At 38.0% G+C, this 11,837-nt stretch overlaps 1 protein-coding gene across 5 annotated transcripts; it reads left to right on the top strand.

Annotated features, from left to right (window-relative positions):
- Window positions 1-21: 21 nt before the first annotated feature.
- Window positions 22-11,444, top strand: pigq (phosphatidylinositol glycan anchor biosynthesis, class Q). Of its 5 annotated transcripts, none has more exons than XM_077212485.1 (11): window positions 22-118; window positions 2,968-3,707; window positions 3,797-3,928; window positions 6,880-7,000; window positions 7,408-7,534; window positions 7,614-7,767; window positions 8,155-8,266; window positions 8,364-8,444; window positions 9,985-10,099; window positions 10,279-10,340; window positions 10,593-11,444. In XM_077212485.1, the coding sequence occupies exons 2-11, from the start codon at window positions 3,010-3,012 to the stop codon at window positions 10,743-10,745; spliced, it is 1,755 nt and encodes a 584-aa protein (XP_077068600.1). In that variant the 5' UTR covers window positions 22-118; window positions 2,968-3,009; the 3' UTR covers window positions 10,746-11,444. The 5 variants fall into 5 exon arrangements, with proteins under 5 accessions (XP_077068600.1, XP_077068598.1, XP_077068595.1 ...); XM_077212483.1 differs by lacking the exon at window positions 22-118 and adding an exon at window positions 1,760-1,870; XM_077212480.1 differs by lacking the exon at window positions 22-118 and adding an exon at window positions 2,344-2,651.
- Window positions 11,445-11,837: the final 393 nt, after the last annotated feature.

Raw genomic sequence — 11,837 nt, 5'->3', positions numbered from 1 at the left:
TTAGAAGTCAGGGGCAAACGAAAATTTTTGGTTACCAAAATTTTTCACTAGTAGGCTATATGTCTTATTTTATGTCTGTAGAAGAAAGAAATGGATACCGGTTTAGAACAACATGGTGGTGAGTAAATTATGACTGTCCCTTTGATAAGATGAATTACTGGCTCATGTTATTTGTTTTGACAGTACAGTAGCCTACTGAACTTAATTTATTTAAGAACGTCTTCGGTTGAGACATAGGCCTATTACAAGTATCTGACTGTATAATTAATAATGATTAATTACGTAGGCCTAATTATTAGCCTAGTTTTGTCTCAACTTTTGGGTAGCCTATGTGTTGAATTTCCTTTAATTGCACTCTTCCTGTAGCCTGGATGCCAGCCGAATTTAGCCCCGCCCACAACATTTGAGGATGGGAAGTTTTTTTTTTTTTTTTTTTTTTTTTTTTTTTATTAACTTCAATTTCAGAGAAGGGTACAAATCACAAATAAGTAATCAACATATACATAACAATATACAAAAATACAACACATAAAAAGAATACAATACAATTTTGCCAGGGGAAGCTTACGGACCATTACAAAGAGAAAGAAGACCATATGTTGACAGTTTTAATTGCCTTTTTGTTGTTGGAACCAGAAATCAGATTAATATAATGTGCAACTTCGTGGAGAAACAGAACAAAATTAGGGGTTTTAGCGCTAAATTTGGACTTATGAATGTGAAATTTTGCCAAAAGAATTAATAAATTTATAATGAAGTACCTCTTATCTTTAGTTTGAATTTCATAAAAGCAAAACACAACATTCTTCCATAATAAGGCAAGGATGGGAAGTTCGGTCTTGAGTGATCCTTTGTGAAAGCAAGTATGCCCGAACCAAAGCTGTTCGGACCAATCAAATTGTCAGGGCGGGCTTTATACGATCACGATGAGGGACAGATGATCAACAGTAACTAATCATCACGTCACCAAAGAGCGCCTGGGTTGAATTCTTTTACAACAAAGAATGGCTGCCGCTGGATAATTTAGATGTGTAGATTCAGCCATCGCGTCTGTTAGAGAAGATGTAGACAGCGCGTTCATTTTAAGAGAGTAACAGAGAACCGCGATCAAGGCATTTGTCGATCCAATTGAGCGCAGAGGCATTTTCTTTCCTGGTTCGGTTGAAACACGACCCTTAATCACAGCCCAATGGAGCAGTGTCAGTCTCACATTCTGACTAGAATCTGAGAATGACGACGTCAGGCTACTCTTCCTGTTATTCCCATTTAAAATCCTCAACATCCTGGATACTCAAACTGAATATTTCATGCAATCATTCTTTGACATTCTGGGAAACATTTATTCAACTCTAGCGCCATCTTCTGGGAACAACACTATGTTTAGCTTAATTTACACATAATTTAAACATCAATTATATCAGTTACACATTATTTCAGTTCATTTAGAAAAGTGAAATAATGTTGCTAATATGTCTAGTGAGTGACTGATGTAGATATGTCGGACTCAGGTCAAGCTCACCAAAAGTTGCTTTCTAATTGGGCAATATTGATAATTAAACAGTGGTGCAAATGGTAGCCTATATACACTTAAATGCTTTGCTTTTGTTTGACAACTGTTCTAAAAACCAAAAAGAAAAGAAAGAAAAAAAACAGTTTACTTTTGTACAGTGTACCTTATTTTTATCCATAGCTTTTGTTCATTTTTGCTGCGGTTCCCTCCTAAAATTCAAGTCTTATCATCTGTGAAGCTGTTATCAGGAAAGAAAAGCTGGTTCTTTAGTGGCCCCTATATTGTCTTGAATGTTAAGATAATAACGTTTCCTTTAGGTTACGATTCCCATTCAGACACATTCACCGGTCGACAGGACATGTAAGTAGACGTGTTTAGGCTTTTATAGGCAATGCAAGACATGTTTAACTAATTTTCATACTTAATGGCAATTCAAAGTATGTAAATTTGGCTGGCTGTACACTGTCTGTTTATAGGCCTATAAAACAAAGACGATACTATGCAAAGGAAAAATTGTGTTGTATGAGATGAAATCAGTGAGATAAAAAAAATGACAATGGTAATCAATAGGTTTGGAGAAAAGGATAACACTATAATGCTACGATTGTTATTAACAAGTATAATGTCCCTCACAGCTAAATCTTAATGTTTGCTCACTCTATCGATAACAGTTGAGCGGGAAATGCATGTGCTACATTTAAATTTGATTACATTTTTATTAAATTACATTTTAAATAATGTATTAATATATTGTGGAGAACATGAGATACAGAGATACGTTGGAAACCTGTAATTGTAAAATGAAGTCAAACGTTACTTGAGCCATTTGTGTCGGAACTGAAAATATCCCTCGAGTTCACTCGGCGGAATTTTAATGACGGACTATCAACAATACGAAGTTACAAACGGTATGATCAGTTTACTCCTATGAAATGGTTTTCAGTTAAACGAGAGTCTGGACTGGACTATTATCTCTCTGGAACTATTTTCCTATGATTTTGCGTGACCATTTTTTTAATTATTATTATTTGAGAGTATGCCATTGTTATTTAACGCACATAGAGATAACTTGCTCGTTGTCGGTAACGTTAATAAAATAAAAGCAACTTCTCAGAAGTCCTCGCCCTTCAAAATCCACAAGGTAATTTTTGACTACTTTACTACTAATTACAGCAACATGTCACCGCATTTGTTCATGGTAATATTGCAAATGAAATCGATTTAATTTTTTGCCCGGAGCGTGTGGTTTCCATAGAAACGACCCGAGTGTTCAGTGCATTTGAAGGGCACGAGTACAAAACTGTCCTCGCTGCGATCTGTGGATTCTGTTAAGCGAACTACACGTTCATTTTGACTTGATAACTCAAAACTTTGCCTTATAAGTGCTATGCATATTATCAGTTGTACTTATTATATGCTTGCTTCCAGCTTTTTAATTGTGCCTTTTGCCCAAACAGGACTGTATCTTTCGCTGTTGCTGGACTTTATAGCACACAACCATGGTGCTGAAGATCTTCTTTCCCCAGTGCTGCAATACTGCTGACAGTGGCGTGCTGGTTGGGCACTGGATCCCAGGCCAATTTTCTGCTGTGGTTCTGGCCGTCGTTCACTACCCGTTCATACCGGGTCAGGTGAAGAAGTACTTGAGTCAGATGCAGAGCCAGTCTCAAGTGAATCTTACCGTCCTGGGTTCCTGGAGTATGCCCAAAGAAGGTAAAGAAGGAATGGACAGCTTTCTAAAAGACCTGAGTACTATCTTTCCACAGAAATGTTGGCTGCAGTTGAGCCGTGAAATTGGCAAAACAGGCTTTACCTGTCAGGTGGTCCAGAACGATGGGAAACTTCTACAGGACCAGGAGGAGAAGAATGCTGATGACAGCGGCGAGGAAGATAAGATCATCTTCGTTCATTACGACCAGAGGAAGGTTATGCTGTCCCAGCTTCACCCGGTACAGGAGGTCAGCCAGAAGTCTGACATTGATCCTTCAGAGCTTCGCTTGGTCTTCCAGACAGTGGCTCAAAGTCAGCCTCTCTTTTTCCTGGACAAATATGACGACGGGCCTCTCAAACTCACCCACTGGCAGTCTGAAGGCAGAGAGGCTAGTATTATTGCAGAACTTCTAAAACAAGCATCTGTTCCGGTCTGCATCTTCCTAACGTGGTTGCTGTCTCTGTGGCACTGGTTTTGCAGCTTCAGGTGAGTTAATGTGTTCCAGCTTGAACCTGTTGTCAATACTGAAGAGTGATGGAGGAAATTGAAATTCAAAATCTTTTGGTATTTTACAGGATTTTACACAGTTGGCCGGTGCTGTTCATCTTGAGCAAGCTGTCTACATGTGTTCAGTTAGGGTACAGGGCAGTTCATTTCAAGACTGTTTTCTCCCCAAAAAAAGCTGCTACACACATGGATTTTATGAGGTATAGTGCTTAAGTCAATGACATATAAGAGCATCATTGATAGCGAAAAAGAAAAAACCCAAAAATGAATTTTTCATTTCATTAATTTACTCACCCTCATGTCATTCCAAACCTGTAAGACTTTCGTTCCTCTTGAAACACAAATTTGATTATCTTTTTGATGAAATCTGAGTAATTTCTGTCTTTCCATTGCCAGCTACGTAACTACCACTTTGATTCTTCAAAAAGTTCACAAGATATTAAAACTAATCCATGTGATTTGAGCAGTTTATTAAAAAAAATCTGAAGAGACACAATTATTTTGAATATTTTTGTTTTGAACATATTGAATTTAGGCTTTTATTGACATTAACATTAATCAACTCGCACATCAATTGTGGTAAATGGAAGCTCAAGCATGTTCGATTGACGTGCGAGAGAACCAGTGAGGTTCATTTTTGTGTTACGCAGCACGTTTGAGCTTCAGCAAGAACTAGGGATGCACCGAAATGAAAATTCTTGGCCGAAGCCGAATAATAATGAAACGCTTGGCCGAAGGCCGAATACCGAACGCGGTTTCACATTTTTTTTCCATTTATGCTAATTTTTTCACCATTGCATTTAATTAAATAGTAAAAATATCCTTTTTTACTATTTTGTCTTGCTTTTCAGAGAAAAAAATCTAATTGCAAAAATACCATTTATTTAACACTGAATTTTTTTTAAACATTCCAGCAGATATTATTTAACAAAGCACAATATAACTTAAAATAAATAAATTAGTCAAATAAATTTTTATTAGGCCATCTTTGAAGCCCCCCTTCTTGAATAGCCTATGTTAGACCTATAGGTGACTGCTGGAAGAATGTAACTAAAAAAAAGTGTATTGAAAAGTGCAAAAAAATGCAAATTTCAACAACAAATGAATAACTGTCATAGACATAAGCCTACTTTTGCGGTTTACATACACTTTATCGTGGGCGTTGACAGGTTTGCATGGATTGCCTCAGATCATTTGGGTTTCAATATAGCGCGCGCACTCCGTGGCGATTAGCAGATAAGGAGTTGCCATGAGAACGACTGACATCTCTCTCTTTTCATACAGATTACATAAACAGAGAATATTTATTTTCGTTTGAATTAGATCATTTAAAAGTAGACAATTAAATGATTATAAAGATATATTGCCTTTGCCTGTGTGACTAGTATTGGCTGAGTTTTGTTTAAGTTTAGAGACGTGCTCCAGAAAAAAAGTTAACGGAGACAGAGGCAGAGAGCACACCCTGTTCATTTTCTTTATTTTACAAAAGCAGTTTTGTTTCGATTGTAAGTGGACACAAGTAGACATTTAACTGTTTATTTTTTCATATTTCTTAAGTCTGCATTTAAGTGACCATAAATGACGGAGTATTTAAGTCTATTTTGCTGCTATGTGAAAAAAATCCAGCAGAACGCGGCGGCCTGTTTGTCAACTACAGAGGGTTAAAAGACGCTTTAGTGCTGCAAGTAAGGGTATAACGTCTGCCACAGATGCATCAGATGAGCTTCTCTTTTGTTATCTGCTCAAAGGGGGCATGTTTGCTGCTTTTATAAAGCGCGCGCCTCTCACTCTTCGCTGGTTACTATTTGATCGCGTCATCAAAACATCATTGTTCGGTCAAATTTATTCGGTCTTTTTACTTATTCTTAACCGAATAATTTCGGTTGCCGAACATTCGGTGCATCCCTAGCAAGAACCAATGAGATTCATTCTCGTGTTGGTCAGCACGTTTGACCTTCAGCAAGAACCAATGAGGTTCATTCTCGTGTTAAAGCAGGTATGATTGAGATTCTGCAAGAACCTATGAGGTTCATTCTCGTGTTACACAGCACGTTTGAGCTTCAGCAAGAACCAATGAGATTCATTCTCGTGTATTAAGGCTGATTTATACTTCTGCGTCGGACCTACGCCGGAGCCTCTACGCTATAGACTACGCGTTGGTTTTCATTTATACTTCTGCGTTGTTGTCCGCGTTGACCCACAATTACACATGCAGACGGAACATGTGAAACCAGAGGGAGGGGTTCTAGCTGACCAATCACAGCGCTTGCGTCCGCGTAGAATTGACGCGTTGTACATTTTTGGAGAGGTGCACGTCAGGGTACGCCGAAGGGTACTGGCGCTACGCACAGCCTACGACGTAGCTACGCTGTGAGTTCGACGCAGAAGTATAAATTGGGCTTTACGCAGCACGTTTGAGCTTCTGCAAGAACCAATGAGGCACATAGGGGTGGTGATGGCGCAATGGATAAGACACATGCCTTTGGTGTGAGAGACCCGGGTTCGAATCCACTGTGAGACACCATTGTGTCCCTGAGCAAGACACTTAACCCATAGTTGCTCCAGAGGTGTGCGACCTCTGACATATATAGCAATTGTAAAGTCGCTTTGGATAAAAGCGTCAGCTAAATGAATAAATGTCATTTTCTTGTTAAAGCGAGTACTATTGAGATTCTGCAAGAACTAATGAGGTTCATTCTCGTGTTAGGCAGCATGTTTAAGCTTCCTCAAGAACCAATGAGGTTCATTCTCGTGTGTTAGATTTTGTTTATGTTCGCTGATCAATATTTTAATGTAAATAACCTAAATTAGATCTGTTCATCATATAAAGCGATCGAGTCTCTTCAGGAAATTTTGAATAAACCTCTTGATTCAATGAATCAGTTTTATGATCTCTTTATGAACTTTTTGAAGTGTCAAATTGGTAGTTGAGTAGCTGTCAATGGAGGGACAGAAATTACTCAGGTTTTATTAAAAATATCTTAATTTGTGTTTCGAAAATGAACAAAAGTCTTAAGGGTTTGGAAAGACATGAGCGTGAGTAATTGATGACATTTTTAAAACAAATGTGCGTTTTGAACGATGTATCATGTTATGGCATTATTGTTATATTACATTATTCTCATACCCTTCTTTTTTCACTTGTCTGCAGAAAAGCAAACATTTTTGTGTCCTTTCTTGTGGACATAGCCCTTGGTTTGCTGCTTGTCTCGTGGCTTTATAGGGAGAATCGTATCAGCAAATTAGCGGATACTCTGGTACCTGTGGCAGATGTAAGTACTTTTGCGGATCTAATTGAAAAATTGAGTACAATTTATTTAATGAAAATAGAGTAAAAGCAATAATTTTGTGAAATATTACTAAAATTTTAAATAACTGTTTTCTATTTCACTATATTTTAAAATGTAATTTATTTTGGTGATGGCAAAGCTGAATTTTCAGCATCATTGCTCCATTGTCACATGACCCTTCGGAAATCATTCTAATATGCTGATTTGCTGCACAAGAAACTTTCATTATTATGGAAAACAGTTGTGCCGAGTAATATTTTTGTAGTTTTTGGTGAAATAGAAATCTTTTGTAACACTATAAATGCTTTCTCTGTCACTTTTGAGCATTTTAACACATCCTTGCTGAATAAAAGTATTAATTTCCTTTTTTTTTTTTTATTATCTCACAGCGTGTGGCTAAAGAGCTCCAGGAGCTGTTAGAATGGCTGATGGGAGCTCCTGCTGGACTGAAGATGAACAGAGCTCTCGACCAGGTGCTGGGGAGGTTCTTTCTCTATCACATCCATCTGTGGATCAGTAAGTACATCCTCAGTTGAGGCATGGTGTTTTAAACTTAATACAAAAACTCATATATATCTTGTGATTGTGTCGGTAGGTTACATCCACCTCATGTCTCCTTTCATTGAGAGGATCCTGTGGTATGTTGGACTCTCAGCCTGCTTGGGATTGACCTTTGCTCTTTCCATACTGTCCGACATTGTGGCCCTCCTGACTTTTCACATCTACTGTTTTTATGTGTATGGGGCAAGGTGAGGTTCAATTCTGTAGTTCTGCATGTAGTTTTCTAACTAACTGTCATGTTCATGCACTTCCAGCATTTTCCAGTAGAGGGCGGTCTCAATCTTTCAACATTTATAATTACATTGGGCCACTTAAAGGGACCGCTGAGGTCACCAATACCTTACATTGTTGGAATAAAAGTGACTTTTATGTTCTATGCTAGAAAGAAAGTTATACAGGTCTTGGAATTTTTGGGTGTACTGTCTCTTTAAGGTTATATTTCAAATCTGTCTGGTCTGTTACTTGCTATCTTTATTTACGGTCTTGAGGATTACACAACATTCTAAGGCTTTTTATCTTTTCTGAGAATTGCAGTTTCTTTGTTGTGAATTGTACTTTCTTTTCTCTCTGGTCAGGCTGTACTGTCTGAAGATCTATGGTCTTTCCTCCCTGTGGCGGCTTTTCAGGGGAAAGAAATGGAATGTACTGAGGCAGAGGGTCGACTCGTGCTCATACGACCTGGACCAGGTGTCCTCTTGCACACTTTTTATATCCCTCATTCATGTACTAGCTATTCAACACAACCTTACAGAACATGATTGACTCTGCTCTCTTTCCTTTGCAGTTGTTCATTGGCACTTTGCTCTTTACAATTCTGCTGTTCCTGCTTCCCACCACTGCCCTGTATTACCTGGTCTTTACCCTGGTGAGTCACTCTGACATGAGTTTCAACTTCATCCTTATTCCAGTCCCATTGGAGCATCTGATCCAGTTCTCTGCTAATTTCACACTTGTAAAGTCTTAAAGGGTAACTAAACCCCTGGTCAGAGCCTGACTCCACCCACTGGTAATATTTGAAAAATGCTGGAAAAGTGGGCAGAGTCCAGCAGAGATGGAAGGGACGAACCGAGGGCGGGGCTAGGCGGGGGGCGTGCACCTGAGACCCGCAGAGACGGATTGATTGACAGCTGCTGTCAGACTCTAAAATGGAGAGCGACTGGAGTGACGCAAGTAGCTTTGCGACAGAGCAGTCATGCGAAGTCGAGGACTTTTCTCCCCCACCTTCACCTGAAGTGGAGGATGTTGAATTGTCTGTGTGGACACAGGTCCAGAGCCATATCAGTTTGAGCCGCTGGCTCAAACTGCAGTCTTAACTCCTGCATCTTATATTCAGTCATTTTGAGGTAATTCTTTCCAGGGTTATTATTACTATTACGTTCAGTATATTTTGCTGCTATGTGAAAAAAATATCCAGCAAAACGCGCGTTTGTCGACACCAGAGGGTTAACTTTAGCCTAAGGAACATAAATTGTGATTAAAAATATATGCTTACTCACATCATGACGATCGTTTTCAGTACTCGTTATTCCAACTCCTGACTCGCTACAGTAGTTTTGATGGAAGCAGATGCTTTTATACCAGGGGCTGCCAAGGGCGTGGTGAGCTCGCACCAAGGGCGTGACAGAGTTCCGTCACAGAGTACCCTACGTCAGAGAGTACCCCTACTTGAGGAGCTTTCTGTTTAACCTGAAAAGTGTTTGGGGTCGGTAAGATATATATATGTGTATATATATATTTTTTTTTTTATTTTTTTTTAAGAAGTCTCTTATCCTCACCAAGGCTGCATTTATTTGATCAAAATAACGGTTTTATTATTTTCAATATATTTTAAAATGTAATTTATTCCTCTGATCAGGATCATTACTCCAGTCCTCAGTGTCACGGGATCCTTCAGAAATCATACTAACATGTTGATATGCTGCTCAAGAAACATTTCTTATTATTATCAATGTTGAAAACAGTTGTGCTACTTAATGTTTCTGTGGAAACCGATAAAAAAATTCATGATTTCTTCGGTGACTTGTTAAAAAACAGCATTTGATTGAAATATAATTTTTGTAACAATGTAAGTCTTTACAGTCACTTTTTCCTGCCACTTGATCAATTTAATCCTTCCTTTCTGAATAAAAGTATTAATTTCTTTTTTTTTAAAAAACTGTAGTGAACGTAACAGGTTGTTACTGGTTTTGTAGATTGTTCTAATACAAGTCTACTGAATATATTGGTTCATGGCTATACCGTAGCGCTTGATACTCTACTAATGCATAATACATAAAGCAAATAGCAGAGAAATGTGGGGTTGAAATTCAACTTTAGATGTAAAATGTCTCTAGTATAAGTAATAAATCTAGAAATCTCATAGACATGAGTTATGATGTGTAAGTTGTTTCTCTGTCTGTTTCTAGCTGCGGCTGGTGGTGGTGTTGTTTCAGGGAGTGATTCACCTCAGTGTTGACTTCATCAACTCCATCCCCCTGTTTGCCATTGGCCTACGTATCTGCAGACCGTACAGACTGGCAGGTGAGCCATACTGTATAACATTGAAGAAAGCAAACTTTCAGAACTTTTGACAAGTTTTTTTATTTATTGATGTTAAAGATTAAATTATGAATGTACTTCTAGGCCTTGTACTTGCCAATTATGTGTCTATATAACTGATCAATTAGTAAAGGTACTTTATGAATCTCTTTGGATTCCAGAGGGGGTTAAATTCAAGGTGCTTTGTCAGGAGCCAGGAACTCCTCTTCACCTGATGATGGAGGTAAGTCGGTAATTGGTTAAACAGAATGTCATCCTGTAGTTTATTTATGCTTGGGTTTCACTTCACAGGTTTGGGTTTGACCTGTTGATTTTGTGGGATGGGTTATTGAATAGCTCTGTTTGGCTCACTGTGCAGTTTGTTGTATTACACATAATCAGTGCAAACACTGTCTGTGCTTTAATTGTCTCTGAGGTTTGATAATGAATCATGTTCCGGATGAGCAAAAAAATTTTCTTTTCCCTCCATCTTCAGATCAACCCATTAAAGATCAGCTCTGTACTGCAGTGTTACCGGGCACCCACCTATAGCTGTTACCCGAAGGATTCCTGGGCCGCATTGTCCAAGAAACTGTTTGTAGGAGAACTCATTTACCCCTGGAAGCAGAAGACTGCTAAGATGGACTAACTTTGGGGGATCTTGCAAGACCCCCTAGAAGTCACCAGCTAGACACGTGCACACTGGGGGAAGGTGCTGTGTTGGTCAGACTTTGCTGACTTTCAAGATATAGTCTTAATTAGGTTTTTAATGGAAATAATCCTACATTGTTATTATTTAAATCATAATCTTTCCTTTTGCAGACACCGACCAGAATCTTTGATTGAAACTGTGATTATGTTTTGTATTTATTCTTCTACTACTTTTGTATAACATTTGAAGATGTGCCATTTTAAAAATAAATGTAATTTTAAGACTAGTCACTATATCAAAACCATAATTTCATCAGGATCATTTGAACTGGAAGTAAAACTTTTGACTTCTCTTCAGTTTTTTGCTGTCTCTCATGAGATGGAAAGGGAATGACTTGTAGAAGTTTGTCAAATTAATGTGTTTAAAGTTTTATGAGTCTAATCTAGCTAACTTATGTGAACTGGCTATCGGTGTTGAGTTTAAATATAGATTTGTGTATTAAATTATTTGACCATGAACCGCGTGTTATGTCAGTGTTGCCAAATCAATGTTGTTTTGTAGCTATAGTTATTAATATAAATGATTTAATAAAAACATGATTTGTATAAATTCTGATGATCATGATCAAAACATACATTTCTGATGTTCATTTTAAAACCCTTAATTTACCTCAATAAAGTTTATTTAATCCTTTTACACGTTACAGTATCTTTGTGCATCTTTTTAAATCATTCTTATACGAGTCATGTTTGCACTATAAACAATTGCTATTTAAAATTTACCCATTTTCCGAAACATACTAGTGAAACTAGTGTTGGATCTTTTGTTTGGGAGTACAGCCTTAGAAGAATGTGCTCAGACTAGACTTGAGAGCTCAATAAAACAATGACTGCTGTGCTGTGGCAACTGACTATTCAATGACGCATGAAAACAAATGAGCTGGGGATTCACCTGTATGTTTGTTGTGAGGGAATAACACCTCTGTGTTTGTATCTGACACAAAGATGGGTAGTCAAAATATCTATTACAGTTTAGTTCCACCGTTTATTTCCTGTTTTACATAGATAGGACAAAGTTGATCTGTATTTT

Source organism: Siphateles boraxobius, unplaced genomic scaffold, assembly GCF_051911475.1.
Source record: "Siphateles boraxobius isolate OS27281-9 unplaced genomic scaffold, OSU_SipBor_1 66, whole genome shotgun sequence".
In the NCBI taxonomy this organism is placed as follows: Eukaryota; Metazoa; Chordata; class Actinopteri; order Cypriniformes; family Leuciscidae; genus Siphateles; species Siphateles boraxobius.
The sequence above is the reverse complement of the archived record's forward strand: the minus strand, read 5'-3'. Positions and strand labels throughout refer to the sequence as shown.